Source organism: Myxine glutinosa, chromosome 7 (assembly GCF_964187855.1).
Source record: "Myxine glutinosa chromosome 7, kmMyxGlut1.1, whole genome shotgun sequence".
Classification (NCBI taxonomy): domain Eukaryota; kingdom Metazoa; phylum Chordata; class Myxini; order Myxiniformes; family Myxinidae; genus Myxine; species Myxine glutinosa.
In genome coordinates this window covers 119,412,231-119,435,727 of record NC_136267.1, presented here as the reverse complement: position 1 = coordinate 119,435,727, position 23,497 = coordinate 119,412,231, and the positions used below count along the sequence as shown (strand labels likewise).

Genomic DNA, 23,497 nt, shown 5'->3' with positions numbered 1-23,497 from the left:
CTGTGCACACCTTACATTTGAATGTAGCTGCCACACTGGTTAATGACCCTCTCAGACCACTACATTTTTGATGAACCCACTCAGCGCACATTGTACATTGAATGGAGTTCACTCCGACACCCTTCCTGCACACAGCACACGGCCACTTCCCAGTTCTTTCCACCTCACCACATGCTTTACCACTTGCCATCACCTTCGTTTTTCCAATATTCACCTTCAGACCTTTTGTCTCTATATATTCCTTCCACCTGTTCATCTTTTCCATCAGTCCATCCATACTTTCCACAATCAACACCAGATCATCTGCATACAGCAACTCCCACAGTAAACCCTCCTTTACATTCTGAGCCAGCACCTCCATCTACAAATCTACTCCACTACAAATAGTAGTGGGCTTAGTACCGACCCCTGATGCACTCCCACCTTCACCTCAAACTCACCACTGTTCCCGTCCTTCGTCCTTATAGCTGTGCGCGCTCTTTTGTACATTGCCATCACTACTCTGATCAACCATTCCTCCACTCCTAACTTCCTCAATAAAAAAAAACCACCTTTAGAGGCCATAACTTCCTCATCCTATCTTCCTCAATGCCCATGTCAAATCCCAACCTATAATAATCTTTTTATTTTATTTTCTCTACCCACATTAACCGTTCTATTCCCAACTCACCTCTTAATTGCAAGTTGTAATGTTTGCTTTCCTCTCCTCTCTCATCCTGGTTCATTCATCTCCTGGTTTATTGCATCCACAGATTTATCCCACTATTACCGTGTTGCAATCTACTCCGTCACCATGCTGTTTCCTGAAGCCGAGATCTTGTATACCAAAAAGAAAAATGATTGACCACTGGACAACGTGCATTTAAGATGGAGTTTTGTGCAGAATAATGTAACATGAATGAAGTATGTTGGTGATGGTGATGTGTTGATGTGGCATACGCTATGCCGACACTGTGTGAGAGAGCTGTTTCTGTCCAGCCACCATCTTCCTCGAGATGTGGAAGCGGTACCAAGTCAGCTTAGCACCGCATAAAGGCCTTTCCCTAGCCGAGCAGGCCGGGGAACGGCCTAGGCCCGAGTATGAAGCTTTGTGCACCAAGCATCGTCGCAACCCCATCACACAGGTAGGAACATGCTTTACCGTCTACATCCCCATCAATGATTTGGTCAGAGGTGTTTTTGTATTTGTACAGATTATTATCCCTCAATTGTGCGTCACCCCGGCTTGGGGACATATACTTTTGGTCCTGTAAGTCTGTTTGTGTGTCCGGAGCCTCCACTCTAAAATGACGACGCATTTCTTTATTTGGCAAATTTGTGCAATAATAAATGGGCATATGAGGGACGTCAAATGATGTTGGAATCGGAATACGGAGCCAAAGATCACAATTTTGAAGATCGAAAAGACAATCTTTGTTACGAATTTAAATTCATTTATTTTTTACCGGAGTGAATAGTGCAGGGTTGTATATGTTTTCAGCAATCATCATTATTCATACTATGTGTTCACCGGGTATATGCAAAATTTGGTGGAGTCATGGATTTAAAATTTAAAGCTTAAAAAAAAAAATCAATAAATAAAGCGCGGGATGTTCCGTCCATTTGTCCGTCTGTCACACTGTCTCCTGAATGGTGGGGTGGGGCAGAAATTCACCAAATTTGGTAGTTTTGATCATTACATGGCAAGTAGTTGCAAGAGTAGTATCATTTTTGGCCTTGGAACAGGGTAAAAAGGTCAAATACCAAAAATGTAATAACACACACAACACACATTTTAACCCTTTTATTTTTAATGAAACTTTGTATATGCAATCAACATTGGCGGATGCATGAAATGTGTAACGAGTTTTTGGATTAACACCCCAGTCCGTGTCCCACAGGTGGGGACTAAGGGTCACGGGTCAAAAAGAAAGATTTTTTTTGAAAACTGAAATTTGATTTTGGTCATACCTAATGGAACTTTTTGTCATATTTCAACTTTGCTTTAGGTGGGAAGCATGGAGATTGTGGTCGTGTGCAATCGACTTTGTTCTAGTTAGCTCACCTGGAACGAAGTTCAGGGGACCTTGTGCTATGGCGCGTTGTCCATCCATCCGTCCATCCGTCCGTCAGTCCGTAAACACTTGAAACTTCTCTCCGAAACCACTGATGGGGTTGCGACCAAATTTGGCACAAATTATATTTTTTGTGTTGTGACTAAAGTTTGTTCACGGCAATTTAAAAAAATCGGGGTCAAAGGGGATTTACTAGGGTCAAAGTGGATCCAGGTTTGACCCCCCAAAATAGGAATTTGCTTTTTCCTCTGAAACTACACGCACTATTTCGATGAAACCTCACCACAACCTTCATGACCCATGATGTATCGAAGTTTGTTCATGGCACCAAGAAAATCAAAGTCTAAGGAGGTCTCTACGAGGGGTAAAAGTGGGTGCAGGTTTGACCCCCCCTCCTCCCATCCCCCAAAATAGGTATTTGCTTTTTTTTCTCTGAAACTACACACATAATTTTGATGAAACTTGACCACAACCTTCACCACCCATGCTGTACCAAAGTTTGTTCATGGCATTAAAAAAAAAATCTGCCCTTATGGGGGTCTACAGGTGGTTGCCCCCCAAAATTGGTATTTGCTTTCTTCTCAGAAACTACACACGCAATTTCGATGAAACTTCACATCCTTAATCACCCATGTTGTACCAATGTTTGTTCAAGGCATTAGCAAAATTGGGGTCTCAGAAGGTATATGGGATTGGGGGAAGGAGAGTTGCCCCCCAAAATAGGTGTTTTTGTTTGTTTGTTTAAAGTCTTATGATTATGTTAGTATGATTCTACATGCTGCCCTGTCTTCTAGCAAGCATTGAAATTGGTTTAAAATACCCTTAGTCGGTGCAGTATACTGTTTATTCTACCAGGTGAGCGCCAGGGGTATTGCCCCTATGTTTTTTTATTTATGTGACCGTTGCTGCTAACGACATATGACTTTGAATTATTTCTTTATTTATATGCACATTCCATTCTCACTACCGACATAACACCTTGAAACATTTACTTGTGCATACAGTAAACCCTCATCCAATACGGGTGTTCACAACGTGGATTCGTCTATTACACGTGTTAATAAATGCGACGCTTATTTCCCTAATGTGCATAAAACTTGATTATACGTGGGTTTGAATGTGGCGCTGTGACAACTTCATGTGCAGAGGTGATGTCATCTGCTATCTTATACTACCCACGCTGATTTCGGTCGACATAGCTCTGTAGTCGAGTGCACTTGTGCGAAGGATTTTCTTTCAAGGAACTGTGGACCTCCTCATCAAGCAATACGCAGGACACCTGCGGAAATTGAAGGAAGGAGAACCTTTTTATTGTTTTAATTAAATTCAGTGCCTCATAGGAAATATTACAACTGCCCCAAAGAACCCATTAACGCAGATTCTTCAATTTAACGGAGAAAAAGATGATGCAGTGGAGGCATCAAAACCGCACAGTCAATCAATGCGAACTGTGCAATTGCTTTACCTAGCTACGATGCTTTTGAAGTATTGCCCACCATCTTTACCAGAGCGCATCGGATAACGATCGTCTTGCCCTGCCAACTTGTTGCATGCGACTTCAATTTGATGCATGCAACGTAGAGAAACCTCTCTCAGATAGATGTAGAGTTGCAATTTGGCGAAAGCTTGGAAGGAATTTATGTGAGTAATCATGTTTGAACCATTCCCTTGCATCTCCACCTTGAGTTCATTCAACACCTGAAGAATCTCAACCATATACAGTACGGCAGTTGTGCTTCAAAATATTCAGTGTCGCATTTCCCCTGTATTTCGAGGAAAGTGTTCATTTCATTTCAAATGGTGAATAGACGTGAGAAACGTGATAAACGTTCCCCCAGACCAGACGGCCATCTTGCTGATTTATACAAGAGCAGTGTTTAATGCGTGGAGTCCGTGTTAGCACATAGCTGTTGGAAAAGTTGGGTTTTCAGTGCCGATCCTTTCACATAGTTGACAATTTTGAGGATTTCCTTGAACAGCATATTCAACTCCAGAGTCAGTGATTTGGATGCTTGTGCTTCATTATCGATGAAACGGTGAACGCCAGTGGTGTTTGGTCTTCTTACTTTTTTGACACAGGTTTGGAACCCAGATGTTGAGCCAACGAACAACTGGGCATCCAACAAAACCTCTGTTTTGTCAAATTGTAATGAGAAAATAGATAATTTAGTCTGTTGCTCTATTTAACTATTCAAATTGGTAGCTATACCAACAATTGTATGCTGGATCATGGTGTTCCAAATAGATCTCTCACTTTTCGTGCAGCATACTCATCGAGGACCGAGTGCACAATTTCTTTGGGACATGGCAAAATCAGCTCCTCGGTGATTGTGTCCGTCTTTTTCCTTTGGGCCACCAATTAAGCGACCTTATCCGATGCCGCCACCAATAAATTTATTTATTGGAAGGCTCCAGTTGCATTCAGCCTCTGTTGCCTAATTTCATTGGGTCTCAGTTTGAAGTAAGCCATGTCCTTTTCTTTCAATTGACAATGGCACTTAATCAGACGACATGCCAATTTCACTGGCTTCAATGATTCATTTAAAAGAATGCGGAAACACACACACACACACACACACACACACCTTGGTATTTATATACCATACCATCTGTCGAGGATTTAATTTTAGATCATTATTAGGTCAACATTGGTGTTGGGCTCGCGTTGGGTGTTGGGCTCGCGGCTAGGGTGCCGGCTTAGGATCCTAGGATCCTGGGTTCGAATCCCGGTCGATCGCTGAATTAACGCCAGGGGGGTTGACTCAGCCTGTCATCCTTCCGAGGTCGGCTAATTGAGGACCAGTTCACTGGTAATTCCCTGTTTGTCGTTAAAGGCGGCAAAAAGGGTTGGCGTCAGGAAGGGCATCCGGCCGTAAAACATTGCTTCAAAAAGGGGACCAAAAAACAACAACAACCACGGTTCCCGAAAAAGGCCAACCCCCGCTTTGCGGGGAAAAATGGCCTCTAAAGGTGGTTTATTAGGTCAACATAATTGTAGTGAAAATAATGCATTGTCCTTTACGTGGTTTTACAGTGAAGAGTTTTTTAATACTTGGGAGAAATAAGGCTTTTGATACAAAACATCAATTACATAGCTCGAGTACAGAAATTGAAAACGAACTCGTATGACAAACCCAATAACAACCAGCCTATTTCTCCCCATCCCTTGTGACAGAGACCATTATATAGTGTTTTCAGCTGTTAACCAAGAAAGGTGGTGGAGTGAACTTGAAAGTGCAGAGGCAGGGTGGGGGCGGAGAAGGGGGCAGGGGGAGACCTTGTGGAGATATACACTACATGACCAAGAGTATATGGACACCCGAACATCGGACATCTCATTCCAAAATCATGGGCATTAATATGAAGTTGGTCCCCCCCCCCCCCCCCCCCCCCTTTGCTGTTATAACAGCCTCCACTCTTCTGGGAAGGCTTTCCACTAGATGTTGGAACATTGCTGCAGGGACTTGCTTCCATTCAGCCACGAGCATTAGTGAGGTCGGGCACTGATGTTGGGCGATTAGGCCTGGCTTGCAGTCGGTGTTCCAATTTATCCCAAAGATGTTTGAGGTCAGGGCTCTGTGCAGGCCAGTCAAGTTCTGCCACACCGATCTGGACAAACCATTTCTCTATGGACCTTGCTTTGTGCATGGGGGCATTGTCATGCTGAAACAGGAAAGGGCCTTACCCAAACTGTTGCCACAAATTTGGAAGCACACAATCGTTTAGAATGTCATTGTATGCTGTAGCGTTAAAATTTTCCCTTTACTGGAACTAAGGGGCCTAGCCCGAACCATGTAAACCAGCCCCAGACCATTATTCCTCCTCCACCAAACTTTACAGTTGGCACTATGCATTCAGGCAGGTAGCGTTCTCCTGGCATCCGCCAAACCCAGTTTCGCCCGTCAGACTGCCAGATGGTGAAGCGTGATTCATCACTCCAGAGAACGCGTTTCCACTGCTCCAGAGTCCAATGGCGGCTAGCTTTACACCAGTCCAGCCAACGCTTGGCATTGTGTATGGTGATCTTAGGCTTGTGTGTGGCTGCTCGGCCATGGAAACCCATTTCATGAAGCTCCCAACGAACAGTTGCTGTGCTGATGTTGCTTCCAGAGGCAGTTTGGAACTCGGTAGTGAGTGTTGCAAGCGAGGACAGACGATTTTTACGGGCTATGCACTTCAGCACTCGGCGGTCCCGTTCTGTGAGCTTGTGTGGCCTACTACTTCACGGCTGAGCTGTCGTTGTTCCTCCACGTTTCCACTTCACAATAACAGCACTTAGTTGACCGGGGCAGCTCTAGCAGGGCAGAAATTTGACGAACTCACTTGTTGGAAAGGTGGTATCCTATGTCGGTGCCACGTTGAAAGTCGCTGAGCTCTTCCGTACAGCCCATTCTACTGCCAATGTTTGTCTATGGAGATCGCATGGCTGTGTGCTTGATTATATATACCTGTCAGCAATAGGTGTGGCTGAATCAGCCGAATCCACCAATCAGTAGGGGTGTCCGCATACTTTTGGCCATGTGGTGTGTCAACAGTGGCGTCATGAAGTTCAGGCCTCGGAGTAATCCAGTCAATAAGAAGACCCCAGGCGAAACAACATTCCCCAAGGGCCGTGTTTCCCAGAAAAAACATGCAGTCCACCCCTCCATAGGCCTCTCCAAACTCCCTGACATCAAAGGACAACCATGAGATAACAGACTAGTTGCCGCCTGACATGAGACGAGGCTGACTGCAGTGTGTAGAATTAAACCCATTTCATTAGGTGGCATTTGATATTATGCATGATATGTTATTTTTCATAGTTCATCTATTCAAATTACATTATACGTATTTTAATCGATCAGATTAACAGTATGGCAAGGCTCCTGTGTAGATGAGCTTGACACTAGGTAGTTTTAATGTGTATTCATCTGTACAGGATACAATTGTCACACTCCCAATTCGTCAAAGTATACTCTAATAAAAATTCACTTTAAAAGCGAAACACCTTTTGTTGTTGTTTATGACCCCTATCAATGTGAGGTTTGTGGCGGTGTCCTCTGAAGATTGCATCCTTGTTCTTATTTTAAATCTCAATTTTATTTAACTACAATGTTTTGGGTTTCTTTGCACTTTAAATTTGTGATTTGATGAAATACTTTTACTTATTGATATATATTGATTAATGAGAAAGCCTAAATATTGATCCTCCTGAAAAAAAGAGAAAACTAAGCCAAAACCTGACTTTTCTTCCCACCCTCGGGAAACTCATGCCACTTATTGGAAGCTACATAAAACAGAATTAACATTTTTACCGGATTTGGTAATTATGCAGGACCCATAATAAAATAAATAAAAAAACTAGAATGGCACTCAGTAGAGAGCATACCTCCGACAGGTGAACAGTTTCTTTTGTAAGCCACTGATAGGTTGTATCTGGATCCAGACCTGAACCAAAATCTAATCAGCTTGTGCTTGTCACCGAACCAATTTATGCACCTAGTTTGGTCATAACTCGTCCATGTCAGAACACTTCCATAACTTTTTGAGACATTCTGCTATATATCGTTTTTGGCCCTATCTCTCAATGGTGAAGAATCACTTAAATTATTCTATCTAGATCCAGATCTTCACCAAAAACGAATATATATTCTTCCTTGTCACACACCCAACCTCTCCACCAAGTTTCGTCCGAATCCGTCTACTCATTTTTGAGATATCGTGCTATTTATCGTTTATTGTCCTATATCCCAATGGTGAAGAATCACTATAAACATTCTACTAGCCGGATCCGAATCCAAATCTGGATCTTCACCAAAATCTAATCATTCCGTCCTTGTCACATACGCTAGCTGTCTTCCAAATTTCATCTGAATCTGGCCACAACTGTTTGAGATATCTTGTTCACAGACAGACAGACAGACAGACAGACAGACAAACAAACAAACAAACAGACAGGGGTGAAAACATAGCCTCCATCCACCTTTGGTGGCAGAGGTAATAAAACTTTTTGAATCATCTGCACATGTGCAGAAAAATAATAATGCATAGAGATCTCCTGCACTAGATATGGGTACATTGATGTGTTTTTAACTCTCCCAAGGATTGATCGGATCGTGTTGTGTTTTCTGTCTGATGCATCATGATGTAGCTAGAGCAAAATCAAACACGTTTACTTTCGAGCTGTTTTTGATTCTACTCGTCCATAAAGTTTGGTTAGCGAATGCTGTTTTGTCAAATGTCACTAACCATAGCGTGTGCTGGTATTACTCGTGTGTGTGTGTGTGTGTGCATATTTAGGAAGATGAACCACTGCTCGATAGAGGTCACTTGTTGAACTGCACGCCCATTTGTATTAGCATGATCACTGTATTATTCTGGGTAAGATGAGGCAAAAGCACCACTTCTGCTTGCCGTGGTGTGGTGGTGGATCAACTGGGTCTGTACGCCGTGCCTGATGCCTACAGAACCCGTGCTTGGTTTCTGGGATAGCTTCTCGCAGTAGCAGCAAGGGTACAAAAAACAATTCTCATAAAGCTATCTACTCTTATTCCTCTGACCAGGAGGACGATGCATATATGCCATGGTATTCAGCTACATGGAGAGTCTGCACTTCTGCTGTCACGGTTCTTTTCTGGGTGAGGGTCTTTTGGGTTGGTTTCCCTTTCAGTCCTGCTTGCTTGATTCTGAGCTCTTATAGCAACTCTGCTCATGCCTGTTCTGCCTTCTTTCACTCCTAATTGCATGAACTCTCAGCATCGCATTAGGCATCCTCTTTAAACTTGCACTGCATGATCTATAATACCTGACGTTTTCCAGCTTTGCCTGTAATTGATTGTCAATAGAAGGATTCTCAGGTGCTAATATTATTCCATTCTATGCTCTGCCCCTCACTTGTCCCTCGTCAGATCTCCCTGGTGCTTGTCTGCATCATGGCAGTCATTGTGTATCGTCTGTCTGTCTTCTTCGTTATGGCTTCCAACTTTCCTAAGCAGCTCGGCGAGAATGAGATTGTGCGTGACCTGATCACGCCCGCCATGGTTACCTCCCTGACTGCTTCCTGCATCAACTTTGTTGTCATTATGATCCTTAACCAACTATACGTGCGCGTTGCTATATACATCACCAACCTCGGTTTGTCACATGTCTGAGGCCTGTATTGTTGTTGAACAGCACAATTGCATAGAAAATGATAATTGTGATAGTTATGATAATTATTATTTTGAAGAGTTGCATTGTGCAAGCATGAAGTATTAATTGACTCCTTAGATCAGGATGAATGAATGATCGTTTTAAGGCCATTTTCCCCGCTAAAGTGGGGGTTAGCCTTGCGGGCCCCATGACGATCATGGTTCCCTGTTTGAGGCAATGTTTTTATGGCCGGATGCCCTTCCTGACGCCAACCCTTGGTCGCCTCTTACGATGCGCAGGGATACGGTGTACCTATTCTAAGCCGGGGTACACACCGGGATCATTCATTCCAGCAAGCTGGTACTCAATTTGCCGACCTCGGAAGGATGACAGACTGAGTCAACCCCTCTGGTGTTAATTCAGCGATCAACCGGGATTCTAACCCAGGATCCTCGGGTCCCAAGCCGGCACCCTAACTGCTAAGCCAACACCAGGCCAGAACTCCTTAGATCAGGATGTTGCAACTTATTTGTAAAACGTGTTTTTGGCTTAAAAACAAATTCCAATTTTGTTATGGGGATTGTAGGTAGTGCTGCCTTTTCATAGGTAACACGTTGGTGCGCATCACAGGTTATATTGGGGGCATTATGAGTCGACTATAATCTGTACTGGCACTAAATAAATAATGTTGTGGGGCAGGGAGATTACTTATTACTGAGGGCCATTAGTGAGCGAGCTTGGTTTTCACTGAAAAGCGAATATTTGTCAACTTTAATAGAGCATCTTTCAACCCTCCTCTTCCCCACTCCCCTCTGACCCCCCCACCCCCCAACCCCCTTCCACCCTCCACCCAAACTTTGATAATCTTTGTTTTGATTGGCTTGAGGTAAAGCTATTGCACATGCATATCCAATTGCAATTTTGTATTGGCTTCATTGTGTTTATCCTTTGAGGCCGATTATTACAAAATCCATTTGTAATGCAGCGCTCTCCCCTCATGCTTCCTGCAGAAGTACCCAAGACGCAGACGGCGTATGAAAACAGCCTCACCATGAAAATGTTCCTTTTTCAGTTCGTCAACTACTACTCCTCCATATTTTACATTGCGTTCTTCAAGGGCAAGTTTGTGGGCTTCCCCAGGGAGTACGTGTACCTGTTCGGGCGCTGGAGGAACGAAGAGGTGAGATTTCCAGGCTGAAGGAATGATGTGTGAACCTCAAGGTGGTTTGATTGATGGTTAAGGAGATTATTTATAAAAATTCTCAACTTCTGATTTGAGCGTAGTAAAAACGAAAAAAACCAAAAATATATTCATGATCTGAAACTTGAAAGCAAAAGAGGTTGATGATTATGATGTGTTGGCCTGGTCAGTTCTGTTTGAACAGACCAGTGGCATGGAGATGGCCGATCGATCTCACAGAAGCGACCACAGATCCCTCACATCCAAGATGTTGTGCTCTTGCCTATGTGAAGCCAGGACCGCACAGTCTTCCTTGATGTATTTTATTGTGTGTGGGGTGGCCTGGCAGTGGTTGCAGGTGTCGTCAGTGGTGTCATCGAGTCTATGTTTGTAGTGTAAAAGTTGTGAGTGGTGTCCACAGTGACAGCATGAAAGGTGAACCCGATCAGACCTGGAGAGTAGTTTCTCTGTGTCATCGATGGGTGGAGGTTTTTTTTGCCGAAGATACTGTTTGGGCCCAGGTTGTATTGTAAAATAAAACTCAGATCTCTTCCAAGAAATGAGGCTTTATTGAACTATATCTCTACTCATCCGACAACACAAGAATTCAGATTATTAGTTCCAAATAGAAAGCAATCAAGCATTCATCTCCTTCTCGTTTCCTGCAAGCAAGCATTTATGTACCTGTTAAATCTCAGTAGTCTACAGCACTAGGATACAGAATGCCACCCGATAGCACACCGAATGGACACAGCTTATATAAGATAAGCTCCCTCAAGGTCATCCCTTTGCTCAGATCGTCTCTTCATTCAGCTCGAGACATTACATCATATTTCGTCACAGGTTGTTTATTATGTTTATGGTGATGTGGGTGTGGATGTGTTTTTTGTAGTTTCCGTTGTTTGGTGGGGGCATTATGAAGGATGTCGTGTCTGTCGTGTCTTTGTGGTGTAGTTTTAATGTGTCTAGAGGCCTGTGGGTGATTGAACATTTAGTGGCATGGGTGATTGGCTTTGGCATTTGCCGTTGCAAGCAACTGCACCTCTCATGTCTAAGTGGTCTTTGATTTTTAGCATTTTTATTTCTGTGTGTAGGTGCTTGGTGGGTGTTTAGTGTGCAACCTGTGATTATGCGAAGGGCTTTGTTTTGTATGGTCTGCAGGGTGTCGAGATGTGTTTGATAGGCCGGAGGCCCAAGATGAGTTGGCATAGTTGATAACTGATCTAATATACTATTTGTATGTTAGTGATGTTATTTCTTTGTGGTGTACAAAGTCTGTGCCTGTGAGTGCCCTAACTGTGTTCATCCTGGGTGTGCATGTTTATTACCCTCGCCAGAGGAGAGGGTATTGCATTTGAGTCTGTTTGTTACTTGGCAAAATATATATATATATATTTTGCAAGTATGTTGATCACTCCGGTTTGTATGTGTGTGTGTTTATGTGTGTGTTTGTCTGTGTGTGTGTGTGTGTTTGTTTGTGTGTGTGTTTGTTACTTGCCGGAAAGATCGGTTGGTTTGTCTGTCTGTCTGTGCGCAGCACTACGTCTACACCGTTGCACGTAGAATCGCCAAACTTTACACACATTTGTCTTGCCCTGGAATAGACTGTGCCCAATTTTAAACTCTCTAGGCCCAAGGCCTCCATTATGACATCATAATTTGATAATTCGACAAGAACAAAAAACTTCATCCAATAAAGATGCAATTTCTTGAGCGACATGACAGCATAAACTGGTGGAGAATTTTTTTTAATGATGACGTCATCGGTCTCGTGGTTTGGCCGCCATCTTGTAAAAACCGAAAAACTTGATCCAAAATGGCCGATAAAAAAAGTACATTCCGGCAAGACCGATTTTTCATTTGTTTGTTTGTGTTTCTGTCCGCTCACTTATACTTGCCTACAGGTCACAATTTTAAACCGATCTTCACGAAACTTCACCAAATGGTAGAGTTCGTGGTCCGACAAAATCCTATATATTTTTGAGGTCAAAAGGTCAATGTAGGCCAAAGGTCAACCACTTTTTCCGAATTTCTAAAATCAATTTTCATCCGATTCACTTGAAATTTGAATAGGATTTACATATCAGTCAACTGAATTCAACCAACTATTTTTGAGGTCAACATAGGTCACAAGGTCAACATAGGCCAAAGGTCAATCACCTTTTTCAAATTTCTAAAATCCTCAATTTTCATCCGATTGACTTGAAATTTGAATAGGATTTTCATATCAGCTTACTGAAACCAACCACCAACTATTTTTGAGGTCAACATAGGCCAAATTTCTAAAATTGTCAATTTTCATCCAATTAACTTAAACTTTGAAGACGATTTGCATATCAGGTCACTGAATTCAACCACTATTTATTTAGGTCAAAAGGATGCTCTACTGTTTACCTATTGATTTTTGTCTTTTTGCACTTGTTTTTTGTACTCTGTCAAAGCGTCTTTGGGCTTCTTGAAAAGCGCTATATAAAATAAATGTATTATTATTATTATTATTATTATTATTATTACTAGGGCGTGCCCGTACTATATATATATCTAAAATTATATCCCCCCCCTCTATTTACATGAAATGGTTTGGTCCATTCGCAAAGCCAAAGCGAACGGCTTGCGAGTACGGTGACTATCCCCCCCCTCTATTTACATGAAATGGTTTGGTCCATTCGTGCCCGCACGTACGTGCTTGCCCGTACGTGCTTGCCCGTACGTGCATGCAAAAAAACATGCGTGCAAACAACAACAACAAAAAAAAACTTTGAAACCACGTGGCAGTAACGACCACAGAACCCCCCCCCCCCCCCTCTATTTACATGAAATGGTTTGGTCCATTCGCAAAGCCAAAGCGAACGGCTTGCGAGTACGGTGACCATACCTTGGGAACCACTTGTCCGATTATTTTCAAACCTTGAAAAGGCACATCCTCGGGTCCCCAGCAATATACCTGGCAAGTTTCAAGTATATCGGACCGGTAGTTGTCGAGAAACAGCGGTCGCATACAGACAGACAGACAGACACACACACACACACACACACAGAGAGATTACTGGAATTATAGATAGATTATTACTGATTGCCATGCTACTTTGTTCTGTTTTGCCAAATATCACTCTACGACTGATTTTTCATTTGTCTGTTTGGACGCACAGAATAAATATGATTTTCTCTGCAACCGTTGGTCCGATTGACAGGAAATTTTCACCATAGGTGCACCTCTACCTTCAGAATTTTTTAATGATCATTCTGGCGTCATAGGTCACGTGGTATGCGCGCCATCTTTGCACCTCCATATCTCCGAAAGCGCTGCACAGAAAAAATTGATATATGGCTCATTGTAAAGAACTCGCCATGAGGAATAACATATGTTAATGATGATGTCATAGGTGCCTCCATTATGACGTCATAATTCGACAAGTATAAAACTTCATCCGTTCAAGATGAAATTTCTTGAGCGTCGTCTGGGGATAAAATGGTGGAGAAAAAAAAAATAATGACGTCATTGGTCATGAGGTTTGGCCGCCATCTTGGGAAAAACTTTGCATGGAGTTGCATGGTGTCGTTTTCCATGCTGCCTGCAGATCAACCCCGAACTGTATTATGATGCTCACCTGTAAGGTGTGACTAACGGTGTTTCCTTCACTGTGTAGTGTGACACCTCGGGATGCCTCATGGAGCTCACAACGCAGCTGACAATCATCATGGTGGGAAAGCAGATCTGGGGAAATGTTCAAGAAGTAGTCTTACCGTAAGTTTTATCTCTAATTCTTTTTTTGCTTGTTCTCCAATGCCTAAGGCTTGTATTTATTTATTTAATTTCTGAATTTCTTTGTAACCCCCGTCACCGATCAACTGTGATTAATTGATGTGCATGCCATCCCTCACATGGACGTTAAACTTGCATCTTGTCTGCCGGCATTTGTTGGTGGATGATAGATCCCACGGCATCCATCGTGAAGAGTAGGGAATATCGTTGGCACCCTGAACAAATAACAAATTCCTACCCTAAACTACTTGGGTCGAGTGTCAGGCTTGGCCAGCTGGTTCGTGAAAGACTTGGGCCAAACCATTCCCCGGCCAACCCCACAAGAACTTGGGAATGACTGTGGCATTTTAAAAAGTAGTAATGATTCTTCTGCTCCAATCGGCTCATCTGATCATGTGCTTGCTAAAGTGGACATCTCTCTGACCACCCCCAGGAGTACCTCTGGCTACGGCTTCCCCTTCACTCCCACCTTTTGTTCATATGTGTGTTGTACCGTCCACCAAACAGTGATGACTCCATTTACATTTCGCTGTCTGACAACATGGACCAACTTCTATCTACCCATCCCAACTCTCTCTTCCTCATATGTGCCGACTTCAACTGTCATCATGCCAGCTGGCTGGGTGTGGGTTCCTCTCTCACCAGCCATGGCACCTCAGCAAAGGACTTCTGTGACTCATTGTGACTGACACAATCTGTCAATTTCCCCTACCCGGATCTCAGTCAATGGAGTATCTTCTCTTCTAGACTTGGTCATGACAAACTTCCCTGCAAATGTCTGCTGCTCTTCTTCTGCTCCAATCCGTTCTTCTGATCATGTGCTTGTTAAAGTGGACCACTCTCTGGCCATTCTCAGAGAGCCTCCTCAGCGTCGACGAGTCTGGCATTTCACTCAGGCCAACTGGCATGGTCTTCAAGGAGCCATCAATCATCTGGACTGGTCTTCCATCTCTACCGCCTCTGACATCAACTCATCCTGGAAATTCTTCCAAAGTAAATTGCTCTCTCATGCACAGATTTATCCTATCTCATCTTCAGTTGTCATACCCTTCCTCCCGTCCATGTTACACGGAATCTTGTGGTGAGGCAGTTGCCCAGAAACAACTTGCCTTCGCCTCCTGCAAAGCAAATCCAACGGAAGGAAATCTCATTTCCTTTCACAAAGCCCGAAACAAGTGTGTGTCCACTCTCAGGAGAGCCAGGAAACAATATCTCTCCACTCAAGACCGAACTCTCAAACCTGTCTCCCTCTCCCTCTTCAATCCTGACAAATCTCACACTCTTACGATGTCTTCTTTTTTTTCTTTCTTTTTTGTATACAAGATCGAGGCTCGTGAAAGAGCCAACATTAATCACACAGAAAGACAAACCGACACATAAAACATATAACATGGGGAGCGGTAGACAAGATGGGGCGAGAGGGGGAGGAACACAAACACAACATCTGAGAGCAGGGACATCGAGAGATTTGGGGGGGGGGGGGCATGGGAAGGGGGGGTGGGAGAGGTATGAAACGTATGGACACTGCCGGGACTTCCAGGAAAGAAGTTGGAATTTCAAACAAGGTGGATCTGGGGTGAATTAGTGGGGGTAGAAAAGATCAAGGTTTTGGATGGGGAAAGATAAGAGATGGTGGTGAACAGCTGTTTTAAAGACCTGGAGGGAGGAGTGGGATTGAAGGAAGTGTGGGAGTTTGTTCCAGAGGCGGGAGAAAAGAGGAATGAAAGAGTGAAGGTGAGCAGAGAGCCGAGATTTCGGCAGTTTAACCATCAGAGGGTTGCTGGCAGATCTTGTGCGACCTGCAGGAATATTTGGGGGACAAAGCACAGAGAGAGCTGGGGGAGCAAGGCCGGAGAGGAGTCGGTAGAAGACAGAAAGACCACCTACCTGTCTGCGGTGAGTGAGTGAAAGGCTCACGGGAGATTCTCTCCGAAAAGACCGACTGGACAACCCTCCCATCCACTTTCTGAACAATCCTCTCCAATAAGTTCTGTCACTCAATCTTTTGGGTCTCACTATCTGCCGTGATCTTTCCTGGGAAAACCACATTTCAAATCTGGCCTCCAAAGCCAGTCGCCGACTGGGCATCCTCCGTCGTGCGAAGTCCTTCCTCGGCACACCTGAGCTCCTCACCACATACAAGGCTTTCATCCACAGCTCAATGGAATACTGTTCTCCCCTCTGGGTCGGTGCTCCTGCCTCACACCTAGCTCGGCTTCACGCTGTTGAAACCAAAGCTTTCAGAATCATTGGAATCTCCCGTGATGAAGCTAACTCCGAGGGCCTCTCACTTACTCACCGCAGGCAAGTTGGTGGTCTTTCTGTCTTCTACCGACTCCTCTCCGGCCTTGCTCCCCCAGCTCTCTCTGGGCTCTGTCCCCCAAATATTCCCACAGGTCGCACAATATCCGCCTGCAACCCTCTTATGGTTAAACTGCAAAAATCAAGACTCTCTGCTCACCTTCACTCCTTCATTCCCCTTTTCTCCCACCTCTGGAACAAACTCCCTCACTCTCTTCAATCCCACTCCTCCCTCCAGGTCTTTAAAACAGCTGTGCACCACCATCTCTTGTCTTCCCCCATCCAAAACCTTGATCTTTTCTACCCCCGCTAATTTCACCCCAGATCCACTTTTTTGAAATACCAATTTTTTTTCCTGGAAGTCCTTGGTGTCCTTGTGTTTTATACTTCTCACACCCCCACCTCCTTCCCACGCCTCCTCCCCCCAAGCCCCTTCCCTCCCACAGATCTCCCGATGTCCCTGCCCTCAAATGTTGTGTTTGTGTGTTTCCCCTTCTCTCCCCATCTTGTCTACAGCTCCCCTTATTATATAGCTCCCCTTATTATATACTTTGTGTGTCTGTTTTGATTTTTTTTTGTGTGATAAATCTTAGCTCTTTCACGAGCCTCGATCCTGTATACACAAAAAAAAAAAAATTAAAAAAACAACTTCAGTTTTTCGAATTCTAAGATTTTTGAAAAACTGATGTTGCATTTGGCCCCAAACTCGCTGCGACATCTTAGTCACTTACTGTCACTTAGAACAGCGTGATTGTACTGTGTGATGCACCACATGGCGCTGTCATTTATACAAAAATAATGTAATATCAGTTACCACAATGTTCATGTTAAACGCTCGATTATATAGCAGTGTTCCAAAACATTAGGAGCTAGCACGGCACTCGGTAGAGCACCTCCGCCAGGCTGAACAGTTTACGTTTTGTGCCCTGCTGATGGGCCGGATCTGGACCTGAACCAAACTCTAACTGGCTTGTTCTTGTCACCTAACCAACTCATCCCCCTAGTTTTGTCATAAACCGTCAACAACTCTGAGATATCGTGCTCACAACAAACAGACAAATAGGTATGGATATATAACCTCTGTCCACTTTCAATGGCGGAGGTATAAGTTTGGGGTTTCCGAATTCTGAAAATGAAATGACTGCACACCATCAGATGTTGAGTGAAAATGTGCAATAAAGCATTCCGGTGTTTCTTTTCTTCTTCTACACTGTACGGCATCTTTTTCTTTTTTTTCTCTCCTCCACCCTCAGATCGATTAGCGTCAAATACAGAAACAACATCAGGGTTGGTCAAAAGCGCTGCCTTAGCAGGGGTTAAGAACTATTCATTGAAAGCCCGTTCATGTGGATGACTTCGTCATACACATAGTCCTGTAATAACTACAGTATAATGAAATGTCCGGTAAATGTGCAGACAGCAAAATAACACAATGCAGCATGTGTGTGTTATTATATCATTGTAGCATCAGCTGTTTTGTTCTTTTTCGGTCATCTCATCTCAGTTCTCGAAGGGATTAACTTGTAAAATGGAATGTCGGTTAACTTTTAGCTACTTCTGCTACTCGTCCCTTATCACCTGGCTGTTTGGTCTGAAACTTGACACGTAAATAGAAGACAGTAGCCCGCACAATCTCTCGGGCTTCAATTTTGGATCATGGGGCTCCCATGGGGTTTTACCCCTTGAAACTTTGGATCCCGACTCGTCCCTCATTTACCTACCGATTGCTCTGAAACCCAATGCAGCCCTTCTACTCGATGGTCCATAGGATCACTCGGTCTTCGATTTTTTTCAATCTCGTATCTGGGGCTCACAGGAGGGTTCCCCAAAATCAGCAGAGATCTGAACCACAACCTCAAGAGATGACCATCAGCCCACTCGGGGCTAATTTTTTATTTCTCTTTGGTATGCCTCGGCCAGGGTGGAAATCTAGCCACTGTCCTCCCAGAGGACACTGTCCTCCCTGGAAAGGGTGTTGGAGAGGAGGATAAGGAAGAAAGTGAAGATCGACGAAATGCAGTTTGGATTTATGCCAGGAAGAGGAACGACAGATGCGCTTTTCATTGTGAGGCAGTTGCAGGAGAAGTACATGGATAAGAGGAAGAAGTTGTTTTTTGGGTTTGTTGATCTGGAGAAAGCATTCGATAGGGTTCCACGCAAAGTATTGACATGGGCATTGAGGAAGTTAGGAGTGGAGGAATGGTTGATCAGAGTAGTGATGGCAATGTACAAAAGAGCACGCACAGCTGTAAGGACGAAGGACGGGAACAGTGGTGAGTTTGAGGTGAAGGTGGGAGTGCATCAGGGGTCGGTACTAAGTCCACTACTATTTGTAGCTGTGATGGAGGTGCTGGCTCAGACCGTAAAGGAGGGTTTACCGTGGGAGTTGTTGTATGCAGATGATCTGGTGTTGATTGCGGAAAGTATGGATGGACTGAAGGAAAAGATGAACAAGTGGAAGGAATGTATGGAGACAAAAGGTCTGAAGGTGAATATCGGAAAGACAAAGGTGATGGCAAGTGGTAAGGCATGTGGTGAGGTGGAAAGAACTGGGAAGTGGCCGTGTGCTGTGTGCAGGAAGGGTGTCGGAGTGAACTCCATTCAATGTACAATGTGTGCTGAGTGGGTTCATCAAAAATGTAGTGGTCTGAGAGGGTCATTAACCAGTGTGGCAGCTACATTCAAATGTAAGGTGTGCACAGAGGGAGCTGCAGATGGAGGAAATGTTGAGTTGGATCTTGGAGACGGCATGAAGCTGGAAGGTGTGAAAACATTTTGCTACCTCGGAGACATGCTGAATGGAGAAGGTGGATCAGACTCGGCAACGGTTGCTCGAGTGAGATGTGCATGGAAGAAGTTTCGGGAACTGAGTGGCATGCTGATGAGGAGGAGAGTGTCGCTGAAGCTGAAGGGAAAGGTGTATGCTGCATGTGTGAGAAGTGTTATGATTTATGGGAGCGAGACATGGGTAATGAACGTAGAGCAGCAACGAAGGCTGGAAAGGGTGGAAATGCGAATGGTTCGATGGATGTGCGGAGTATCGTTGAGAGAGAGGAAGACAAATGATGAATTGCGAAAGATGATGGGAATATTGCCTGTGATTGATGCTGTGAAGAGGAACAGGTTGAGATGGTTTGGTCATGTATTGAGGAAGGATGAAAGTGACTGGTTGAGAAGAGTGATGGAAGTTAATGTAGAAAGAAGTAGAGGACGGGGAAGACCGAGAAAGACTTGGCTAAAGATGGTGGAAGAAGAAATGCGGGCAAGGGGGTTAACAAGGAGAGATGCAGAAAATAGGGCAAAATGGAGAAGATTGTCATGGGGACCGCAAGGCTAACCCCCGCTCTAGCAGGGAACATGGCCTTAAAATGCATGTTGTTGTTGTTGTGTCCTCCCAGAGGGCGCTTCATCCATTATGCCACTGAGTTGGGTTCTTGATTTACTTTGAAATATACCGTTGTTTGATCCCAGAACCGGATAATACTCTTCATAAGGTGGCTTGCTTGTAATGATGGAGACATTGTTGGTGTTCGATTTATATATGGATTTCGTTATTAGAAGAACTTCATTTTCCAGATGTGGAAAATCTATTCAAATGCATTGTATCTTGCTGGGACCCATACAACTCTCTGATAAAGGGAGTTTTTCATTATGGGGGAGTTCGTTAGGCGAAGGTTTTGCTTGCTGTAGTTAGGTACATGTGGCTTTATCGTAAATAATAAAAGTACTCTTGCATGCGTTTAATGAAATGATTGTCACACATATTCAAAACTTGGTGTGATGAGGGATATCATGAAGGTTATTCGTGTACACAGTTGGGCGAAGAACAAGTTGCGCTTGCGTGGTTCGAAGTCCGCGGTTGAAAATCCCAACCTCCTGCACAAGAGCCGCTGGGAGAGCGATTACTGTTTACAGGATTTGGGCCGCCTCGGCCTCTTCTACGAATACTTGGAGATGGGTGAGATTTTGACACCATGCCGATGGTCTGTCATGCCGAAGGTCTGTCATGCCGAAGGTCTGTCATGCCGAAGGTCTGTCATGCCGAAGGTCTGTCATGCCGATGGTCTGTCATGCCGATGGTCTGTCATGCCGATGAATATTTCTGTACCAATAGGAATAATAAGATAATTCGGAAAAACAAAGCATTAACGGACAAACAAATTTGGAAGTAAATTTGGGGTTTTATTATGTACAATATTTATGCTTTATGTCCTGGTTTGTACTGATCCATTGGAGGCCCAGGTTTTGAGTATGAAGACAAACAGGTTAGGACTATGCTTGTAGCCAAGCTGTTCTAGGTTTTCTCTACCTGGGAATGTTTCATTTTGGAAAAACTTCCTTTGAGGTGAATTGTAAATGTGCTGTCCCTCTTGTTATCATACAGATCTGCATAATATTTTGCAAGCGTTTAGGCCCGCACCACAGCCACATCTATCATGTAAACTATAAGCTTAACTAACCATTTGTCACATATCTCATGGTGGCTTTTTGAGGTTATCATACCTTTGGGATCTCAGGGAACGTGTGTGTGTGTGTGTGTGTATGTATATATATATATATATATATATATATATATATATATATATATATATATATACAGTCACGTGAAAAAGTGAGTACACCCCATGTAAAGTTTTGACTTTTTCAACATATTTCAACATACAGCGATTTGATCTTCATTTCAACAATATTGAAAGATAAAGGTGATATAATATAACAAATATCATGAAACATTTACATTTTGTAGTCCATTGTATTATTTAAATAAACATAAATGCAAATTTCGCACATGGAAAAAGTAAGTACACCCCGACATTTATCACTACTTGAAATACCTAAAATTAGATTCAGGTGCACCAGCTCAGGTGCAAATGATTAGAACATCGTCAGAGAGGATCTTGGAGGAACCTGTCTTGTTTAAACCTCAGACATTTAGTTTGGTTTGCTCTTTGTTGTTGAAGTGTGCGGCGTCACCATGCCCAGATCAAAAGAGCTCTCTGAGGCCTTCAGAAAGAAGGTTATAGATGCCTACGAGTCTGGGAAGGGATTTAAAAAGATTTCCAAACAATTTGAAATCAATCATTCGACTGTCCAGAAGATCATCTACAAGTGGAGAAGATTCCAAACAACTGCCAACTTGTTCAGGCCAGGCCGCCCCAACAAGTTCAGCCCGAGAGCAGACCGCAAGATGCTGAAAGAAGTCTCGAAGAACCCCAGAATGTCATCACGGGACCTACAGGTAGCTCTTGCCACTGTTGATGTCAAAGTGCATGAGTCTACCATTAGAAAGAGGCTGCACAAATTTGATCTACATGGGAGGTGTGCCAGGAGGAAACCTTTGCTGTCCAGAAAGAACATAAGGGCAAGACTAAAGTTTGCCAATGAACACCTCGGCAAAGACCAGCACTTCTGGAACAATGTGCTCTGGACAGATGAGTCAAAGGTAGAGCTATTTGGTCACAGTACCAGGAGACATGTTTGGTGAAAACCAAAGACAGCATTTGACCACAACAACCTGATACCAACTGTAAAGCATGGTGGTGGAAATATTATGGTTTGGGGCAGCTTTGCTGCTTCAGGGCCTGGGCAGCTCACCATCATGGAACCCACTATGAATTCTTCATTGTACCAGAGGGTGCTTGAGGATAATGTGAGGCCATCTGTCGGAAAGTTGAAGCTCAACCGAAGGTGGACCTTGCAACATGAGAATGACCCTAAACATACCAGTAAATCCACCAAGGAATGGCTGAAAAGAAAGAAATGGAGGGTTCCGGAATGGCCAAGTCAAAGCCCGGATCTAAATCCCATCGAGATGTTGTGGGGGGATTTGAAATGAGCTGTGCATGCAAGAAACCCCTCAAACATCGCACAGCTGAAAGAATTCTGCATGGAGGAGTGGGCAAAAATTTCTCCCAGTCGATGTCGGCGACTGGTAGACAGTTATAAGAAACGCCTACTTGAGGTTGTTTCTGCCAAAGGGGGCAATACCACCTATTAGAGCCAAGGGTGTACTTACTTTTTCCACATGTGAAATTTGCATTTATGTTTATTTAAATTATACAATGGACTACAAAATGTAAATGTTTCATGATATTTGTTATATTATATCACCTTTATCTGTCAATATTGTTGAGATGAAGATCAAATAGCTGTATGTTGAAATATGTTGCAAAAGTCAAAACTTTACATGGGGTGTACTTACTTTTTCACGTGACTGTATATATATGACCATTATGGAATGAGTGTGAGCCGACTTTGGTGCATTGTGTTGTGCAGTTGTGCAGTTTGGGTTCACAACACTCTTCGTGGTGTCCTTCCCACTGGCTCCGCTGCTTGCTCTCCTCAACAACCTAATTGAAATGCGCCTCGACGCCTGGAAGTTTGTCACGCAGTACCGCCGACCGACTGCCTCCAGAGCCCAGACCATTGGCGTCTGGCAGCAGATTCTGTATGGGCTCGCCATGCTTTCTGTGGTCACCAATGTAAGGGCACACTCACACTGGTGTTATTGGGCACAATGTTATTGGGCACAACAATCACACTGGTAAGGGCACATGTTATTCACACCTTACTACTGTCATGTTTCTACATTGATGTAAATCTGTACACTGGATTATCACATGCATCCACCTCTTTTCATTTTAACGTTACGATATTTACCAACTTGTAATATGTAGATAGGTATTGAGAGCTCATGGAAGAGCAAAGCAACAGGAAGAAAAATGTGAACAAACAAAATGGAAACTGGAGGACCATAACAGATGCACCACAGCAGGATGAGAGAGTTGTAGTTGAAATTGTGGGGGGATAGAGAGGTGTGGTGGGTGTACTAGATCTCAAAGGCACAAATGAGAGAAACCATGAGGTGGTGCTGGGCAGTGGGTTTGAAAGCCTGGAGAGAGGTCGAACCTTCAACAGAGTTTGGAAAGCAGTTCTACATGGAAGAGAAAAGTTAGCTTTGTCTGACATGATGTATAACTTTTTTTTTTTGCTGGTTTTGGAATTTGAAAGAATGGTTTCCAATAACTAGCATAGTATTTGCCATGATGTTTGGTTTATGAGTAGTGTATTCTGTATTTATGCTTGGTG

The 23,497-nt window shown here is 43.7% G+C and overlaps 1 protein-coding gene across 7 annotated transcripts in view; it reads left to right on the top strand.

Annotated features, from left to right (window-relative positions):
• Positions 1-23,497, top strand: part of ANO5 (anoctamin 5) — a 97,134-nt gene that overhangs the window by 67,969 nt on the left and 5,668 nt on the right. For 4 of the 7 annotated variants that reach the window (XM_068099833.2, XM_068099828.2, XM_068099831.2 and 1 more), the window contains 7 exons: positions 979-1,124; positions 8,334-8,414; positions 8,942-9,167; positions 10,175-10,344; positions 13,992-14,089; positions 20,224-20,366; positions 22,685-22,890. In XM_068099833.2, the coding sequence (XP_067955934.2) occupies positions 979-1,124; positions 8,334-8,414; positions 8,942-9,167; positions 10,175-10,344; positions 13,992-14,089; positions 20,224-20,366; positions 22,685-22,890 (1,070 nt within the window). Of the gene's footprint in view, positions 1-978; positions 1,125-8,333; positions 8,415-8,596; positions 8,672-8,941; positions 9,168-10,174; positions 10,345-13,991; positions 14,090-20,223; positions 20,367-22,684; positions 22,891-23,497 lie in introns of all 7 variants that reach the window. The other 3 variants (XM_078782198.1, XM_078782197.1, XM_068099829.2) reach the window with 1 other exon arrangement.